Genomic DNA, 21,185 nt, shown 5'->3' with positions numbered 1-21,185 from the left:
GTCCCAGTGTAGGGGCAGGAACCCCCAGGTAGACAAAGTTTTTATCCTACCCAATCCACATTAAATTATAAAATTCCAGAGCCTCGTTTAAACCTTCAGGATGGAGTGTATGTAAACAGAATATCCACCTTGATTCTGCAACACATAATTGTCTAAACCTGTAGTCAGGAAGCCGGCGGTCTAAATGCCGACCGCCAGCTTCCCGACTCTCTAATCCCGGCGTGGTACTAATGACAGGCGTCGAAAACTGGACACCTGTTATTATCCATATGCCAGGAACTCATGCCCCCTACCTGAATGAAGGTAAGCCGAGTGAGGACAGCCACAGGGGGGGGGGGGCGCGTTAGTTTTTAGGGCTCCCGGGGGACTTAGGGTTAGGCACCCCCCAGGGAGGGGAAGGTGAAGGGACACCCCTGGGGGGAAGTTAGGGTTAGGCACCCCCCCGGGAGGGTTAGGTTTAGGCTAGGGGAAAGAAGGGTTAGGGATAGGCACTCCGGGGGGGGGTTAGGGTTAGGCACTCCCCCGGGAGACTTAGGTTTAGGCTGCGGGGAAGGGGGGGTTAGGTTTAGGTACTTAGTGGTGGGGTTAGGTTTAGGCACTTGGGGGGGAGGTTAGGGTTAGGCACCCCTAAGGGAGGGTTAGGGGGTAGAATTAGTTTAGCGATACTTACCTTTTGATGATCAGGATTTTCACCCTTGCCGGACTGCCGCTGTCGGCATTTGAACCGCCGGACATGCGGCCCGGCGGTAATACCTACTACAACCATCCCGATCATCTCTACCCCAGTTATAGTAATATCTTTAGGATCTTTATCATGCACAAGAGCAAAATGTCTGGAGGCACTGTTTTTGGGTATACCCTTTATTATATTTAGTCTGTGTTCTCTGAACCTCTCTTTTAGAGATCTTGTAGTATGTCCCACATACTGTAAATTACACGTACAACTTAGTACGGAAATTACAAATTTAGATTCACAGTTTATAAATTGTTTGATATTATAAGAATTACCAGTAACATGGGATGTAATTTGGTTCATCTTGTCAGTAATATATTCACAGGTTAGACATCTTGAATGGTTGCATTTAGGACAACCCAATGGTTTCCTAGGCAACCACATACAGTATCTCTCTCTTTCTATCCCTTTCAATTTACTGGGTGCTAGTATGCTTCTTAGGTTTCTATTCTTCTTGAAGATTACCTTCGGGGTTGGTTCCAGATATTCTGCCAAAATTTTATCTTGTTGAAGTATAGTATAGTTTTTGTTACTTATTGATCTAATTTTCCTTGCTTTACTGTTAAATTGGGAAATAAAGACTAATTTAAAGTTCTAATTTTTTCAGTCTATCTTTTTCTAATATATTTTCTTTGCCACATATTATTTATTTCATTACTTCTATCGTTAATATTCTTTTCTTTTTCCATTTTCTTTTTAAGTTTATTTGAAGCATAGGGCCTGATTCAGAGCCGGACGCTATTTGCGGTCGTTCGTCCAGAAAATAGGGGTGGCTATTCACGCCTCTATGTCTGAACGAGCGAACAAAACTTGCGGTCGTTTTTTGGAAAACTACGCCCCCTGGCCGCTCGCATCCTACATCATGTCCGCTATTTATTAGATTAATCGAGTACATCGACCAGCGTATGAAATGCTCGCTATTCTTGTGGTTGGTTTTTGCTACCACAATTTTGCGAGCAGTTCTGGCTATAAAATAACGTGGTCAATGACGCTGCTTTATTAATTATGCACACCCTTAAAACGCCCGTTTTGACCTTTAAGCACGCCTGCGTTCTGATCTCCACTCACCGTTTTCAAGCACCTTCCCCTGTTACCACCCACATACGCCTCATTCTGCCACTCAAAATAGCACGCATTCGCTATTTAGCGAACAAACGATTTTCAGCCGCACTGACTGGTTCGCGCATGCGTATTAAAATCCGTACACATGCGCAGTTGGGCAAACATCGCTCGGAGCGAACGAGTGGCCGCTTACGAGTGGCTCTGAATCAGGCCCATATTCTCCAGCTTCCTTTATCAATTTCATATGTATCAAATTCTAAAGACAGAAAAACGAAGACATTGTATAATGTGGCGTACAAATCTGGGAATCATTTTTTAATAAAACATAACGTTTAACCTATCTAACAGAATGAAAGATTTGTTTTTTATATATATATATATATATATATATATATATATATATAGAAATGTATATGCAATACTTATTATTTGGCTCAACCAAAATATATGTGAAGTTTAAATCACTCAGGGTCTATTTACTAAGCAGTGTTAGGAGACAGAGTGAAAAGTGATAAGGTGCCAGCCAATCAGCTCCCAACTGTCATCTCACAGGCTGTGTTTGAAAAATGACAGTTGGGAGCTGATTGGCTGGCATCTTATCACTTTTCACTCTGTCTCCTAACACTGCTTAGTAAATAGACCCCTTAACATTAATCCATCAATCATCATGTTGAATACACCATCTTTAACATAGGGTGCATCCTCATTGGAGGAATTAATCACGTGACCCAGAAGATCGAGATGATTGGCAGCCGAATTCCATTTAATCCAGCAATGTTCAATGTAGAATTAATGACTCAGACAGAGACCGAGCGGAGATATCAGTTAACCTTTAGAAGTGCTTATGGACAACAAACCTACTGTTACCAACCTTGTGCAATACGTTCCACTAGTTAGTCACTATAAGGTCGAGTTATTAACTTTGCCGCACATCACAGGCTGGGTAGTTGGAGTACTGTATATTTCTGAGTGGACACAGGGGGTCATTCAGACCCGCTCGCGAGCAAAGGATGCTCGCAAGCTGGTCGATGTTTGCTGAATGTGCATGCGCACGACGGAGGGAGCTCCGTCGTGCGCATGCACGAGACCCGGCGAGCGACGAGGAATACGTCGCTCGGGGTCTCGCACCAAAGGGGTCGTGCTGTCGATGGTGACTGACAGCACGCCCCCTTTGGTGGGCGTGCCGGGGGCGTGGCTGCCAGACGGATGCGTTCCCATGAGAACGCCTACCGTTTGAGTCCGGCCCCACTGACATCAGTAATGATGTCAGTGGGAGTGATTCTGGCTCTGATAGAGCCGAAATCACTCCTGGGCTTGCGGCAGCGAGACCCTACCGGAGGGTCTCGTCGCAAGCCTGATGGTCGCGATGGTCAAAGACCATCGCGACCATCATCATGGCCGCTCGCTATAGCTGTGGGTGGTCACCCACAGCTATACCAGCGGCCAGGAGGCCGCTCCATTTTTAGGGAGGAGGGTACTGATTCAGAGCGAGTGCTCTGGTCAGAGCGTCCGGCTCTGAATCAGGCCCACAGTGACAGGCTATTAGAGACATACTATTTGTATTACAGTATGTGCACACTCGAGCAATAATCTTTATTATGCATGCAGACCTAATATATTTTTTCAAATAAAAGCACGCTGACTTGTTTTAGAATACAGGAACTTGCAATTAGAAACAAATGTTTCAGTGTCTGTATCCACAAAGAGTTGATACAAGGAATCATAACTTTAAAACAACAACGTGGTTATAATGTATCCATTGTATCTTGCTTCACTGAACTTATTAATGATTTTTAAATGCGGTGTACCAATGTAAATGTGAATTTGAAGGTTACATTAAATATTATGGTATAATGCAGGGCCAGATTAAGGTCTGTGGGGAACCATGGGCAACAAACTTGTGGGGGGTCCTATGTTCCACCATTTCTTGTCACCCTAGGAGCATTTTTTTTTCTTTCTATTCACCTTAATGCCCCCAGTAGTAATGCCCCTCTTGCAATGCCCACTGTAGTAGTGCCCCTTATGCAATATCCCCAGTAGCAGTGCCCCTTATGCTGTGCCCCCAGTAATGGTACCCCCTATCCAGAGCCCCCTGTAGTAGTGCCCCTTATGCAGTGCCCCCAGTAGTGGTCCCCCCTATGCAGTGCCCCTTATACAGTGCCCCCAGTTGTGGTCCCCCCTATACAATGCCCCTTATATAGTGCCCCCAATAGTGGTCCCCACCTATGCAGTGTCCCTTTTATAGTGCTCCCAGTAGTAGCCCCCCTTATGCATTGCCCCCAGTAGTAGTCCCCCCTATACAGTGCCCCCAGTAGTAGTCCCCCTTATGCAGTGCCCCCAGTAGTAGTCCCCCTTATGTGCAGTGCCCTCAGTAGTAGTCCCCCCTATGCATTGCCCCCAGTAGTAATCCCCCTATACAGTGCCCCAGTAGTAGTCCCCCCTATGCAGTGCCCCCAATAGTAGTCCCCCCTATGCAGTGCCCCCAGTAGTAGTCCCCTTATGCATTGCCCCCAGTAGTAGTCCTCCCTATACAGTGCCCCCAGTAGTAGTCCCCCCTATGCAGTGCCCCCAGCAGTAGTCCCCCCTATGCAGTGCCCCCAGTAGTAGTCCCCCTATGCATTGCCCCCAGTAGTAGTCCCCCCTATACAGTGCTCCCAGTAGTAGTCCCCCCTATACAGTGCTCCCAGTAGTAGTCCCCCCTATGCAGTGCCTCCAGTTGTAGTCCCCCCTATGCAATGCCCTCAGCAATAGTCCCTCCTATGCAGTGCCCCCAGTAGTTGTCCCCCCTATGCATTGCCTCCAGTAGCAATCCTCCCTATGCATTGCCCCTAGTAGTAATCCCCCCTATGCAGTGTCCCCCATAGTTGTCCCCCCTATGCATTGCCTCCAGAGTAGTCCCCCCTATGCATTGCCCCTAGTAGCGCCCCCCCTATACAGTGCCCCTAGGAAGCAGCCCCCCTATAAATTGCCATTAACTCTTACACATACACACAAAGAAAAAAAAAACTTACCTGAATCCCCGCTCCTGCCGCGACTGCCGCTGTCCACTCCGAGTCCTGGCCCGCTCTTCTCCTGCACCATGGGAGAGACGTCATGATGTCTCTCCCATCACCCGCTACGGGGCAGCCGGAAGGCGGAGCTCATGAGTGAGCTCCAGCTGGCTCCCTCCATTGCTGCAGCAGCCTTTGAGAGTCTGTGTGACTCTTGGCTGCTATTACAAGCACACAGCCATTTTATATTTATTCACATACCACGGAGTATTTTGGAAGATAGTGAAATACACCTATAATAATTTATATACTGTGGATACCTAACAGTGATATTCGAAAAGTATTCCTACATTTATGGGGACAACTGGTTTAATATTGTTGCACTTTTGTTTTGACTTAAGATCTAAACCAACTTGACATTGGAAATACACTGTGTTGATATACATATACATGCATTTTATCAACGTACTTTTAGAGACATCTTTCTGTCTATTCTGATTTCTCACACGTGAATCATTTATGAGGAATTTAAATAATTACAGTAATATATAATAAACCATTATAAGTAAGCAGCATATGGTGTGTCAGTGACATTTTTTAATTTTCACTTTTTTCATTTATTTTTCACAATATTCGTATCTTTTCTTATGGTTTTAATATTTCACTGAACAAGGTTTTTTATATCTAAATATCATTAAAAGTTATGTTTTATTATACAATTATTCCCATATTTGAGCGCCACATTGTACAATTTCTTCGTTTTTCCGTCTTTAGAATTTGATACATATGGTCTTCCATATTGTTAGTGGCAGCATCCCCATCAATTATACATAGGATCTTTTGATCTAATCATTTAATTTTGGGGTCCCTTTTGAATTGAACTTTATCAATTTCAGCAAGTATCTTTTATCAAGGATTTTTATCTCTAGACAATCTGCATGAAATTCGAAGTCACTATCTCTAGTACAGTTCCTTCTAATTCTGCCCATCTGACTTATAGGAATGTTATTTATCCAGTGACAATAATGTCCACTGTGATAATGAAGATAAGAGCTACAGTCCACTGGTTTGGTATATGTCGTGGATACAATTGACTATTTACGGATAGGGTGACGTCTAAATAATTATTATTGTGATCATAAAATAGTGATGTAAAGGAAAGATTCATAGGGGTACATTTACTAAAGTGAGAGTTTTTAGAAGTGAGTTTTAGAATAGAAGTTGCCTATAGCAACCAATCAGAGTCTACTTAACATTTCACTAGCACCTTCTAGAAGATAATAGCTAGAATCTGACTGGTCGCTATGGGCAACATCTCTTCTAAAACTCACTTCTAAAAACTCTCACTTTAGTAAATTTACCTAATAGTGTTAGAATTTAAATAATCTGTGAAGGCTTGTGCTAAATTCTCATTCCCAACTCCCAATTATCTGGAGCCAATGGGAATTGGGTTCTTCTTATATAAATCCTGGATCCAAAAGAGATGTCATTCAGCTTGAAAAAGTCCAAAAATATGCACAAAACACGTTGCTGTCTGCTTTTCGATTTTGGACTATATGTGACCCACTGACAAATTAAAGGACTGGTAACTATAACTTAATTGCGTGCTTGGCCCAAGTCAAACAGCTCCTGTGTAAACGGCCAACAAGTGAGACTGTATACACGTGTCCATTCCACACCAACTAGGAACTGGACAGCTATTACCTACTGCTTATTACGGACCTTGTAGTGCCGCACCCAGTAGTCGGTGATTGGCGCTCCACGGGCAAACTGCTGAACTGACCAGGAGCGAAAGAGACTGTGAGTACAAGTTACTGACCAAACCGGATCCTTACATTGTGCCTTACCTATCAGCCTACGGACGCTATTTACTGGACTGTAGGACAGCCAGGAAAGAGGGACTATTAAATCGAGTCAGTGTGTTACTTTTTACGATTGGGACTATTTTACTACCTAATGTGATGGTTTTTACAAATTCATATGGAAATAACTGATTGAAGCATTGATCAGTATACAAATTCTTTTCATCTAAGCCAACGTCTTTTTTCTGTTGAGAACTGACAGTATTTTAGAGGTTCATTTAAGTCAAATGCAATATGATACATTGTTATTTTTAGGACGCTATTTTTAAGCTGTGATTGTCAATGTATCTGTTTGTTTAATATGAATGTATCCATTGTTACTTGATTGTATAAAGGTGGGTACACACCTGACAGATATATCTGCAGATGATGGTCATTCATGCACACTGAACAACCATCAACTGCATGCTGCAGTGGGTCGGGCTGGACTGGGGGCAGATAAGGGGCATGGCCTTATCGCAGGAGGTGTGGCCACTCCCCCTTCGGGAAAAAAAAATATTTGCGACGCTGCGTGCTGGGGAGGGGGGCGCTGTGTGCCCCTCAGCCTGGCACACAGCCAATGGGGGTCGCGATCAGCATGATAGCTTCCCTCCTGTGGCATAGGAGACTGCTCGGGCTGCTGCTTTAGCAGCCTCAGACAGTCTCCCAGTGCAGCCCAGCACACAGCAGTGTGTGCTGGGCTGCTGTGGATGGGGAGCTGTGCCGGACTCGGGTAAGTAGTACCAACTCGCGGCTCCACCCCCCTCTCGGCGCTCCTGTGTACTGGCGATAGGCCCGTACACACTTGCCGATGGACAGATATGTCTGCAGACATATCTGTTCATTGGCTGTGCAGCACAGCCAATGCGATATGTCTGTGATTAACGTTGTTCACAGACATATCGTCTGTACACACTGGCCGATGGGGGCACGATATATTGGCCGATCAATTGATCGGTCAATATATTGGCCAGTGTGTAACCAGTATTAGAATATATACCGGCATATGTTATTAAGAGACTAATGAGATATTCTTTTTATGTGTTGAAATTTTTGGCTTTTATATATCTTAACATAAATATTATGCCTTAATGCTGAAATACCAACTGCGGTTCAAATTATATGTTCACTAGTGCATTTACATTCTTTTCCTTTGTTATATTGCTATATACTTTAGGATTTTATGCAAATTATCCTTTTTAGTGAAGTGCAGCAGGTGGACCTTTTTTCAAAATTGACTAATTGATTCAGGAGCGCTGAGGTGATTTACGACTTTAGGTTAATTGGGGGTCTATTCATCATCACTTAATTTCTACAAAAGCATTTTCACCTGCAATTGTAGAAATTAAGTATTCGGGACATTGATCAAGTAGGTAAAGCAGGAGATACCACAGATATCTCCTGCTTACCGGAATGGCCTGCTGTTCCCATACACTAGTATGGAGACAGAATTCATCAAGCTCCGAAAATACACAGGTGATGCTGAGCTCCTATAGAGCATGCAGGTCATCTGCAGATGGCGAATGCTCCCGCACTTGCCGCTCACCTTTCAGATCCCTCCGCCCCTGTCCAGCTCCTTCCACCTGTAGGTATAGCATGCACACTTGGCTCACTGCTCCGAAAAAAAAAAACTCAGGGAGACAGCTGATTTTCGGATGATGAATGATGAATTGCCCTGGTGCTTACAGCAAGTTCAATAATAATGAACAAAATGAATAGAGCCCTAAGTGTTAATTGGAGTTAGGGAATATAGAGTGTAAGCTCTGCAGGGGCAGGAACTTATGTGAATTGACAAATATTGGCCCTCATTCAGAGCCGCACGTTCCGATGTTGACTAACCGCGCATGCGTCGGTGTTACACTGCGCATGTGCGTACGGCAGATTGCGAGCTTTTTTTCTCTTGTTCCTAAAATAGCGTACAGGAAGTGACATGTCAAATGTGATTGACAGAACAGGGCGTTTTTGGGTGTTGACGGGGGTGGAGATGGAAAAACGCAGGCGTGGCGAGGCGTTTCTGGGGCGTACATACATTAGCAGATGCGAACGTCAAATGTGTTCGGACCGTCACATACGTCACTGGAACATCCTCTTTCCCTTCAAAATGCTCGCACAGTTTAGGGTCTGGATTACTCGACCACATTGGCGATGGCCTTCTCCTCCGTCCCGGGACTCCATGATGTTGCAGCGATTAATCGCGGGTGGTCACAAAAGCAATTAGTGTTGTATTGAAAACCGGCTTGGTATGTGTTTGGAAAGCAGTTTATTGGGATAGCACAAAACCGTACGCAGGTGGAAATCATACCTGCTAATGTCAGGATTACACAATCAATTGGCGTACATTTTTTGGGGTTTTTTTTGGCCTCAATTTGTTGTTTATGGCCTATTGTGACAATAATGTCATCATGTTTTAATTAGCTCCCCTTTTTTTTATTAATGTGGAATTTGCATCGTTATGTGATTTTTTAAACGTTCCTTCAAGAGGCCTTTTTTTAAAAAAAATGAAATGGTTTTTGGTGTCCTTTTTTGCCTTTAGGGCCAGGATTAAATGTAACCCATTTGTACAATAATGTCACAATACAATGTCAGATTTTTAACATAAATTTATTGTTTAAACACAAACCAATTGGCCTAATATTTTGTTTTGTTTTTTTCTTGCAAAGATACTTTTTATCAAAAATAAATAATCAATAACTGCTAACATAAACGTACAAAAATAAATTAAAAACATTTCACAAGAAAGGAGAGGGAAGTTTTGACCAGAAAGGAATATGAGCCAAGCACAGAAGGAGTGTGGGAAAAGTCACCATTGCTGTCACCGTTTTTTCGCCCGTTTGGATGGGGGAGGGTGGGCGCCAGACCGGGTCCGGGATGCCATCGGGCTGGCCTGTCCAGAGGCAGATGTTGTGGCCTCTGGACTAGGCACAGGGCTAGGCACATTTGGAGGATTGGCTGATGTTGTGCCAGAGGTGGAGGATCCTGATGTTCCGGCAGGAAGGGAGGTCGGCTCCACCATGTGCTGGCGAACGAGCTGCTCCAGGGCATCGGCGATGCGGATGTTGGCCCTGGTATTTTCCGCCAGGGCCTGACCAATGGTCACGTTGGCCGCAGCATTTTGCTCCAGGGCCTCAGCCACCCGTATCAGACTGGCGTCCATCCTCTGCAGAATCTCCGTATGGAAATCCAATGTTAAATTGAGTTCTGTGAGGAGGCCCACTGCCTGCGAGGGGGCACGCCCTGGACTGGCTTCTGCAGGGTCCTCAGCCGGATGTACTGGTTCCTCCCCTGCAGAGCCAGCAGAAATTCTGCGGCCAAGGCTTCCCTCTGGAGCAGACTCATCCGCCTGTGTCTCTGTTGGAAAAATGAGAAAAGAGTCACATTAGAATCTACATATTGGCACAATAGCATTTCAGAGTTGGTGACATCACAATACTTACCTGGGCCAACATGAGGAGCCGCAAAGTCTGGCATGTCCGTATCCATGTTGGACACGCCAAACACCTCCACAGGCTGCACACACCCCTGTGCCAGCTCTTCTAAATCCGTCAACTCCAATGACACAGGGGTGGGACCCCCACCTGTCCCCCTTGCATGCCTAGCCCTGTCCGCGAGTTTTTGCTTTAGGCGATATTTGAAGTCGCCCCATCTGTGGGGAAAAATGGAAGCCATTATCCTTTGGTTTAAAATGGGGTTTGTTTTTAGGGGGGGCAAGGGTTTACTTACCGCCGTTTGACATCCCGGGCTAGACGGACATAATCACCCACTCTATTGACAGCAACGGCTACCTCTTCCCACATTCTCCACTTCTGGCTTAGACTCATATTCCTGTCTGCCTGTGGCAGGATGTCCACACACTTCTGGATCAAAACCTCCATCTCCTTTCTTGTGAAATGTGGCTGCCTTTTCTTTTTGCCCGCTTTGGCCGGAATACTGGGCCCAGCAGCCTCTTCCATGTCATCCTCCTCACCTATTTGTGTAAATTTACAGAATTCACAAAATCACAACTTGCCTAATCTTATGTTTCAAATTAATCGTTGATAGAAAATGCATGAAAGACTTACCGCCTGACTCTTGGCCATTTTTTCCCTGGTCTGTCGCCATGTCTGAGGTCCAAACAAGAAATACACCAGAATTTGAATGTGTTTTCGTGACGTATTTATACATGCGTCCTTATTTTGCGGCCGCATCATTGATTGTGCGGCCCTATGATCCCTCCTTAATTTGTGTGGGAAACGAAACACTATTTATGGCTTGGTGTGTCTCAAGTCGAGGTGGCGTTTTTGGATTGTTGGAGGTTATCTTGGCTGGAGTTTATTGATTGCGTAGAAAGGAGTTGGCGGTTGGAGATTCGTTTGTTGGTTAGATTTGCGTTTTTTTTTCCGTTATCTTTGTTGGTTTATATTTTTGGGACCTCGTTTCTTGATTTGGTAAGTTTTGTGAAGTCTAACTTTTGTTCAGTTGTTGTTTCATTGTGTTTCGTATATTTTGTAATTTTTGGATCCCTAATTTTTTCTATTTTAGATTTTGTTTATTTTCGACCCCAAAGACCTTTTGATTTTGCATCTTAGATATTTGCTCTTGGTAAGTCCATTTTTTATCTTGTATTAGCGAACTAATTAGCGCATTTTTAGTAGTTACTCTTGTGACTTGTATTAGCAAACTAATTAGCGCATTTTTAGTAGTTACTCTTGTGACTTGTATTAGCGAACTAATTAGCGCATTTTAAACAGCTTAATAATCATTCTAACTTTTTGGTGGTTTATCTTTCGCTTTTTGAGCCAACATTTCGACCCGTTTTGATGTACTGTGTTAAATGTCGCTTTGCGGTTTTGCTAAATGGGTGTTTGGCATATTTTAATTTTGGTCTAGCACAAAATTTTTAAACAAAAATGCACAGAGTGAAATGTGTCAAGTAATTTTGGTGTTTATTTTCAGTTTGGACGTATCATGACAATACCCCGGCATGTAAGCAGCAATGGATGGTATCATCAAGCTAAGTTGTTTTAATATAGTTTTGGGGTGGGTCAAAAGCCTTACTTTGAAATCTTTGAATTTCAGGTTGATCTGGGGCGGATTGTTCTGGCCATGCTCCCGGAAGCCGACCAACCTCAATCTCATCCCAGGCGTAGGCATCGTAGGCATGCAAGGCCCCAGATATTTCGAACACGTGTCACCCTTTTTGGAATGCCCGATGATGAGGTTTTAAGACGCTACCGTCTACCTCCCAAAATCATCATAGACACTCTCTCATTAATAGAAAGTGATCTTGAGCGGCAAATTGACAGTCCAACAGCAATACCACCACTGACGCAATTTATGGCGGTGTTACATTTCTGTGCCTCAGGATTGTTTCAAACAACGGTGGGAATAGTGGCGGGCATCTCCCAATCCTCCTTTTCCCGGATCCTGAGGGCAGTGATGGAGGCACTTTTCAAGCACCTCCATCATTTTATTCAAATGCCTTTGGATATGGGTGCCCTTAGTGTGGCCAAGGCCAATTTTTACCAAATAGCTGGCTTCCCACACATCATAGGGGTTGTGGATGGTACTCACATACCACTTCAGCCTCCAGCACGGCTGGAGCCAATATTTAGAAACAGGAAACACTATCACTCCCTGAATGTAATGGTGGTATGTGATGCCTCCCTCCAGATCCTGTCCCTGAATGCTAAATTACCAGGAAGTGCACATGACTCCTTCGTCATCCGGCAATCAGGGATATGGCAGAAATTAAACAACCTACAAGCTGGTGATGCGTGGCTTCTGGGTAAGTGGAGACCTTTAGTACATAACAATGTTAAGCTTGATACACAGTGTTCCTGATGTTGTCTCTTATTTTTCACAGGAGACAGTGGATACCCTTGCATGTCCTGGCTGCTCACTCCTTATTTGGCTCCCACACCAGGCCCACAAAGTGAGTATAATTCCGCACTTACAGCCACCAGGCAAGTGGTGGAGCGCTGTATCGGCCTTTTAAAAGGCCGATTCAGATGCCTCCACCGCTCTGGTGGCGAGCTCATGTATTTGCCGGATATGGTGTCGAAAATTGTGGTCCTGTGTGGGATATTTCACAACATCGCCATAAGGAGTGGTGTCCCAATGCAGCCAGAGGATGCCTTACCTGAGGATGGCCCCCCCGAGGTTGGTCGGAGGTCAGTATGTGGGGGGGCCATACGCGATGATGTGGTGGCCAGATTTTTTAGGTAAGTTTGACCAAAACTACAGTGTTTATACCTAATTAATGTGTTTGTGTTTGTTTGCGAACATCTAATTTATTTTTATTTTTTTCACCATCTTCTGTTTGTTCACATAATCTTTGCCACTCCAACGCTCACTACTTCCTGCTACCCTTACCAAACCTGGATCTGGTGATTTTGGGCATATACTCTGGAACCCATATCGCAACGCCATGTTTGTGGAATCATGTTGGCATGGTCCTTCGTCAACCAGTTCTTGATTGTTTTTTTTATTTAAATATTTTATTTGTATGTGTTGTATTTGAGATTATCACTGGTTTTTTTTTTTGGGAGTGACCACTTTGATTTCTCATTTATGTTGTGAATAAATGTTTGGAGAGTGAAATGGTCTTCCTTTTTTTGGACGTTAACAGCAAGTGTAACCAGGTTAACACACCTTACATTTGACTAAGGGGTAATCCAGTACTGACACCAGTTGATGTAAACTGAAATATGTTTTCAGGTTCCCAACCCACACCAAAAGGAAGCCTGTCCAAACCTTTGGATTTTGAAGATTGGCCTAAGCAGCTTGCACACCAACTAGGAACCTGTAAAATGTCGAAATATCTAATTGACACTACACCCAAAAAGGGAAATGACATTGTTACTGTTATGTGTTTCTTGTGGCTGTTTAACATACAAATACAAAACACAATCTAACTTTTAAAAAAGGGAAATCCTTGCAGGAACAGTCTACTTATGTCAGGCAAAACTATTTTTGTTTTGGAAAAAAAGAATGAGCCAGAACGTATATTAGAACAAAAAAATTTATTTAGAAAACGAAAATAAACAAAAAAACTACTGGCGAAGGATGCCAGACAGCCAGTCAAGGCCCACAAGAATGCCAATGACATGTTGGCGCATCTGGCGAACACATTCGTCCACCTCTTGTCGACGCTTCTGTTCCTCTGTGGGTGAGAAAAGTGTGTGGATTAATAAAACAATAGGGAATCCACATTAAAAAAACAAAAACACAACGAAATCACTCCTAAACCTAAAAAAAAAAAACCAAAACAAAAAGGGGGTGCTGCCAAAAATACAAGGCCTATGTACAAATTCCCACAGGTGTGATATGTGTATGTTGAAATCAGCAGGAAGAGGTAAAGGCAAACTGCTAAATCACCAAAAGTAAACCAAACAAGCACGAATAAAGGCACGACACATGATTACATACAAACAGTTTGTGGTTAAAAAAAATGTGAAAGAAAAACATACCGGGAGCCAAAACGGGAGCTCCGGAAGTCCCTCCATGTTCTTCCTCGGAGGAGCCTTCATTCCCCAAAGAACGGGGAGGGGTAATGACGGACTCCGGGGAGGGGGTAATTGGAAGAGGGGTGGGTGGAGGAGAGGGGGAAGTGGGACGGAGGGGAAGGAGGCCCGACAGTTCCGGGAGAGGGTCTTGGAAGGCTGGGGAGGAGTGGGGTATAGGGGAAATATTTGGGGTGGAGTGTTGGCTGGGGGTTGGGGATAGTGGCCGGGAACGCCGTCTGGCCGGACGGTGACGGCGTAGTCTTGGCTGTCCTCCTAAAATATGTCAAACAAATTGAGGTTAGTTTCTGGGCAAATCCGGGGCCCAAATAAAAAAAAAAAAACCACCAACAAAAAACATGCAAATAGGAGTAGAATGAAAAAAACAGAAATAGAGGGAAAACATGCACACGCAGATATGAGGACAAATAATAAATAGGACAGACAGGAAAACATGCACACGCAGTTTGCCCCACAAACACAAACATGAAAACCACAATACATAACACTTACTTTCCAGGATCTGCATGCGAAAGCATGCCAGCAAGCGGGGCGTTCGCCGTTGCAGGTCTGACCACCTGCGCTCCAGCTGCTCGATGTTGCGGCGTGAACCGAAGGACCGCAGGCGGGACCGTGCCTCCGCATACGCGGAGCGCTTCTGCCGGTTGGTGATGGGTGGAGGCTGGCTGGTGATACGGCGATCCATCACCTCCGTAAGCACCAGCAGCTCGCGCCTGGTGAATGCGGAGGCTCTCATGATGGCAATGGAGTTTTTCATACAAAACATTTTTGATAAAGTGTGCAATAAATTTCTGATTGGCTAATGTATTTTGGAAATTAACAGGAGCAATTTTATTGGTTAGTGTATGAGTCATGTGTTCAACAGGGCCAGAAATCTCTGGAGAGTTATGATAGGCTTGATGCAGTGACATGCGTTTGCAAATTTAAATAAAGAAATGAACCCCGGAAAATATGCGAGGATCCACAGCAATAGAACAATTGTTTAATTGTGGTTCACATGTTTTTTGAACAATAAAAGCGAATGTTCCATCCGTACGTATTCTGCGGGTAAACACAAACACGGACAAGAGTAAAGTTTCTTGCATTGTGTTGAAAAAAAAAAAACAATTAAGCTAATTGATACATTGATTGGCATGATACGATTGAGGGAGGTAGGCAGAATAAAGGCGCAGGTAATCGACATCTGACAAGGCCACTTCCGGTTTCACTTGTGCGTGCGTTCCCTTCAAGCCATTTCGGGGATGTACGCTCGCTATTTCGCACGCTCGTTAGTTAGAGGAGGAGTCGCCTGAGTTTAGGGAGGAATTTTAGATGCGAAAGAAAATACGAGCGAGCCATTGAATTTAAATAATTTTGTACGTACGCCTAACGTACGTGCGCCCGCTTGCGAGTGGGTCTGAATGAGGGCCATTATCTGTAAAGTGTTACGGAATATGTGTGCGCTATATAAGTAATTGGTAATAAATTAAAAATATAGCGGATGCATCCCATCTTTCTTTTCATTAACTAATAGTTTCCACTATGTCTTATACTTCAACTAAGCTAAAGATAGCAAAGGTTAAAGACCACACAAAAGACACAGGGAGATACTAATAATATATGCGGTGTGGGACAGCCCCATACATTTTATTCAACTTTAAACATTTTATGGCCAATCGCACTTCTTCCTCATCAACATCCGCATTAAGGACCTGATTCTGAGTCTCACACAATGCCATCAGTTAAGTGATTTTCTGCTATTGCGCAGGGTTTAAAGAGGGCCGGAACGGGGCAGAACTGCTTTCCGTCAGTTCCGTCTCCTCCGGCCCACCTAACCTACAATGTCAGCCCCGGCGCTGCAGGGAGTTGCCGGGCGCCCACTGAGATTTTGTTACCAGCGGGCACCCGGCTCCTTCCCCACAGCAGCAGCCGGAGGCTGGAGTTCACTCCTGAGTTCTGGATTCTAGCTCCCTCAGTGTGCACTATGGGAGAGATGTCATGACGTCACTCCCATAGTTCCGAGGAGCGAACGGCCAGACGCAGGAGCGGGGCTTAAGGTAAGTATTGTGTTTTTTTTATGTAAGGGGCCCTACTACAGGGGGCACTACTAATGGGGGCATTACTACTGGGGGGCATTACTACAGGAGGCATTACCACTGGGGGCATTACCACTGGGGGCATTACTACTGGGGGCACTTCAACTGGGGGCACTTCAACTGGGGGCATTACTATAGGGGACATTACTACTGGGGCACTACCACTGGGGGCACTACCACTGGGGGCATTACTATAGGGGGCATTACTACAGGGCACATTACTACTGGTGGTACTACTAATGGGGGTACTACTACTGTGGGCACTACTACTGGGGGCATTACCACTGAGGGCACTACTACACAGGGCACTACTACAGAGGGCATTACTACTGGGAGCACTACTAAAGGGACATTGCATAGGGGCACCACTACAGGGGGCACTGCATAAGGGGCACCACTACTGTGGGCTCTGCAAAAGGGGCACTACCACTGTGGGCACTGCATAAGGGGCATTACCACTACAGTGGGCATTGCATAAGGGGTATTTCTGCTGTAGGCATTATATGTAATGGGCACTACTGCTGTGGGAATTGTATAAGGGGCACTAAAGTGGGTATTGTGTAAAAGGGGCACTACTATGTGAAATAACATGAATAAAGGACACTACTATGTGGTATAATGTAAATCAGGGGCACTACATGCGGTGTAATGTGAATAAGATTGTGCAACTGTGCCGTAATTTGAATTGGGCATACTATTGTGCGACCACCACCCTTTTTCAGAGTAAATTGCAGAGATGTCAGTCTACAGGAGCGAACACCACAAGGAAAGCAAATGCCAGAGGCACAGGTGATTATGAGTTTGATGGAGCAGTAGGGACACAGGGTACAGGAAAAAGCCTAGCAGCACCAGTCACCAGATTATTCATAAAGAGCCTGCAACAGGCGGTTAAACCAGGAGGTGCAGAAAAAGGGAAGATGGAGTTGAGTTCCCATCAAAAATGTTAATCCACTTGTAGAAACAAGTGTGCAACTATCAAAGATATCTAAGGTAGTAACAAGGTCCCCAAGGGCAGGCACAGGTACAGTGGGCCTGATTCAGAGCCGGACGCTATTTGCGCTCGCTCGTTCAGAAAAAGGGGGTGGCTATTTAAATTAACCGTTCGCTCTTTGCGGTCTGTTCACGCCTCTATGTCTGAACGAGCGAACAAAACATGCGAGCGTAATTTTGAAAGAAACGCCCCCTGGCCGCTCGCATCATACATCATGTCCGCTATTTATTAGATTAATCGAGTACATCTGACGGCGTATGAACTGCTCGCTATTCTTGTGGCTGGTTTTTCCTACCACAATCATGCGAGCAGTTCTGACTATAAAACAACCAAGTGACGTGGTCGATGACGCTGCTTTATTAATTATGCACACCCTTAAAACGCCCATTTTGACCTTTAGGCACGCCTGCGTTCTGATCTCCACTCCCCGTTTTCAAGCACCTTCCCCTGTTACCACCCACATACGCCTCCTCCTGTCACTCAAAATAGCAGGCATTCGCTATTTAGCGAGCACACGATTTTCGGCCGCACTGACTGGTTTGTGCATGCGTATTACAATCCGTATGCATGCGCAGTTGTGGGAACATCGCTCGGAACGAACGAGCGGCTGCTTACGAGTGGCTCTGAATCAGGCCCAGTACTCCTTGAATGATGTAGCTCTGTGGTGAGCAATACAGCAGGTGCTGCATTGTGAAGATTTCCCACCGCTAAAATGGCGTCCCAGTAAAAATGACAATCTAGATTGGTACACTTAAAAGAGTCCAGCAATGATGGTTCCCAATCATGGTAGAGCAGCTAATGAAACAGTGGCCCACAAATCGGTCAGGAAAGGGTCAGGCAGCTGCGAGTTAAGTCCCATTGCAAGAATAGGTGCAATGAGGCATTACGCTAGTAAGTACTGTAATGTAACAGGTGATGGTTTATACAAAGACTGGTTACCATAACCACGATTTATCAAGATGATGAAGTAGAGTTACTGATACTCCCAACCACTCAATGGTCCCTCTCAGCCAAGCAATAATGCCGGCAACCAATAGGTCACTAAACATTGGTAAAAAAGTTGCTCTTCAGTACAAAGGATGCCCCATAGCCAGTTCACCACGTTACCCGTAGTCAGTGGGCACGAGTTTGAGAAGAGATGATGGATTTTCTGCTTAAAGGGGATTGTACAAACACTGGAGGAGCTGCAATCTAACATGGAAATCCTATGCACCATTTCTAATCACTTTATGCAGAAAATGATCAGCATTTATTTTCTATATGTAGTAATATCTGCAAGGCTATGGTCCAAGCCTTATTGATTTGCACAATTATAATAGTTGTACAGATATTTGCTTACTGTACATTATTTCAACATGCGCTCAACTAAGAGAAACTTCCAAAGACCGTTCACTGGGTTAAAGTAAATTTGTGCTGTAATGCTGCATACACACATTCAGATTTTGTTCAAGATCTGAACGATAACGATTGTAAAAATCGTTCAATCATTCATATCTTTGACATGTTGGGCATGCATCGAGCAACGATGCGCGTGCCCGCATGTCAGATAATGATATCTGCCATCGACTGTGTTTATAGTAAGAGTTTGACGATTTCATTCATTTTAATAATGTCAGAAATTGTTCATCGTTCACAAAATCGTTCAAATCGTTGATGAAATCGTTCAATCGTTCAACGAAATCGATGATCTGACAAATCTGTGTATGCACCATTAGTATGAACCCTTCTGGTACTCTGGTACACTTATCTGCAATAATAGATGTTGTGTGGCACATCCAATCACAGTAATCTTCCCGTGCTCCATCTATGGCATAGGTGTGATGACTTCCCCACCCAGGAGGCTTATAGCCTTAGCACTGAGCGATATGGTGGAGCAGACACATGCAAAGGGGCGCAGTGCCAGACATCTTGATGCAAACAGTAACAAACTTTGGGCCTGATTCAGAGCCGGATGCTCTGACCAGAGCGCTCGCTCTGAATCAGGGCCCTCCTCCATGAAAATGGAGCGTCCTCCTGGACGCTCGTATAGCTGTGGGTGACCACCCACAGCTAAAGCGAGCGTCCATGATGATGGTAGGGTCTCGCTGCCGCAAGCCCTGGAGTGATTTTGGCTCTATCAGAGCCAAAATCACTCCCACTGACATCACTAGTGATGTCAGTGGGGCCGGCTTCAGACGGTAGGCGTTCCCATGGGAACTCCTACGTCTGGGCAGCCACGCCCCCGGCACGCCCACCAAAGGGGGCGTGCTGTCAATCAACATCGACAGCACGCCCTCTTTGGTGCGAGACCTGGAGCGACAGCTTGGCTCCGTCATGCACATTCGCAGTGGAGCAACATCGACCCGTTTGCGAGCGTCCTTTGCTCGCGAACGGGTCTGAATGACCCCCTTTATTCACACTTCTTCCCCTAAGACAATAAGCATAATGGCGGCATTTTTATTCTGTGGGATTTAAAGCAGCGATTTTTAAAAAAAAGGCAAAACCAGGAATGTGTCAATTAAGTTGACAAATGTAATGAAATATTCTGTTGATCACTGCAGTGCCCTGTGGGATAATTATGTTTTATTATTTATTATCTATGAAGTGTTTTGTTCTCTGCCTGTTTTTAGATGATGCAAAACTTCCATGAGCACCTCAATCGATATGAAGATTCAGCACTGCGAATATTATATGAATATTTCAGAGATGATTTCACCTACGCTATAAAATCCTTAAACAGAATACGATTTCTCGGTGAACTGAAAGAATGGACAACACTTAGGGTAGAGGTATGGGAACTCTTGTCATATTTACCAATAAATGTTTATTATACAGATGTGTCCTCATACACCTAGCGTCAATACACCATACGGCGCGAGACACACGTGTGACTGAGCGGTGGAGTATAACGCCTTTGTCTGTAAATGTGGCATCTTATTCACATCGCAGATGCAGCGAAGCTCCACTAGAAGTGTAACCGTACAGGAATTAGTTGTAAATGCAAAGAAAGTCACAGATGAAGCACAACCAAAGTTGGGGTGAGAAAACGCTGCATCCCCTAACACCTTGTATACAGATTCAGGGGTGTATTTACTAAGCAGTGTTAGGAGACAGAGTGAAAAAGGTGCCAGCCAATCCGCTCCCAACTGTCATTTTTCAAACACAGCCTGTGAGATGACAGTTGGGAGCTAATTGGCTGGCACCTTTTTCACTCTGTCTCCTAACACTGCTTAGTAAATACTGTAGACCCCTCAGGCTCATTTGCACACACCTGTGCAGTGTAATCTAGCAGAGTAGTTTTGTCGCCTCCAGTTGTTTTATTTTTGTGAATAAGACGCACATTTTGAGCGAGAAAGCTGGTCAGTGCAACCAAATCTGCCATGACCAGGCCCTGGCGTGCCACGAGGGGTTGTTTGGTGTGACTGAAGCCTCACATCTGTAACAGTTTGATATTTCTAAAATTGGCATTATATTACTGAATATCCAAGGATTGACAGTCCTGTCTGTCAGCTCCTCAGCAGTCACGTTTTGGCAGCCATGCACCCAGGCAGGCCCGACTGCAGACTCCCAGTCAGCATCCTGGCTCTGCTTCCTCTACTCTCATTTAAGTATACTGTTTGGCACCAAATAGCCCCTATTAAAGGCTCTGCTTCTCCATTTCCCGCTGAAACACGGCTCTCCATTGGCTCTTCTGCCTTTCAAATCAATTATGCTCAGGTCACTCCCAGATGGAGCTAATGGTTCTTTTAGCAGCCATCTTGTCACATGTTCATGCAGCATCTTGGATGGGTCCCAGTGTGCATAGCTCCTGGCATCTCCGGGAAACTACTGGCCAGGAGAGGATGGGGGCTAAATATCTGTGTGTCACTTCAGGTCTCAGCAGCAGGACCCAGGATTCCAAGGCATGCTGCATGGGTCCCAAGAACTTCCGGAATAATGGGGAGCCTGTCCGCATCCCACACACTTCCTAGTGAAATCGGTGGAATGAGATGGGGTTTGATGACAAATCCTC

General features: G+C 44.9%; 1 protein-coding gene across 1 annotated transcript in view; it reads left to right on the top strand.

The window, feature by feature from the left end:
- LOC148473255 (NACHT, LRR and PYD domains-containing protein 12-like) overlaps window positions 1–21,185 on the top strand; it is a 98,846-nt gene that overhangs the window by 24,142 nt on the left and 53,519 nt on the right. The window contains exon 2 of the mRNA XM_088459849.1: window positions 19,804–19,962. Within this exon, the coding sequence (XP_088315975.1) occupies window positions 19,804–19,962 (159 nt within the window). The remainder of the gene's footprint in view (window positions 1–19,803; window positions 19,963–21,185) is intronic.

Source organism: Taudactylus pleione, unplaced genomic scaffold, assembly GCF_031769625.1.
Source record: "Taudactylus pleione unplaced genomic scaffold, aTauple2 ptg000946l, whole genome shotgun sequence".
NCBI classification, from domain to species: domain Eukaryota; kingdom Metazoa; phylum Chordata; class Amphibia; order Anura; family Myobatrachidae; genus Taudactylus; species Taudactylus pleione.
Note: the sequence above shows the minus strand (reverse complement) of the source record. Positions and strands in the feature narration are given on the sequence as shown.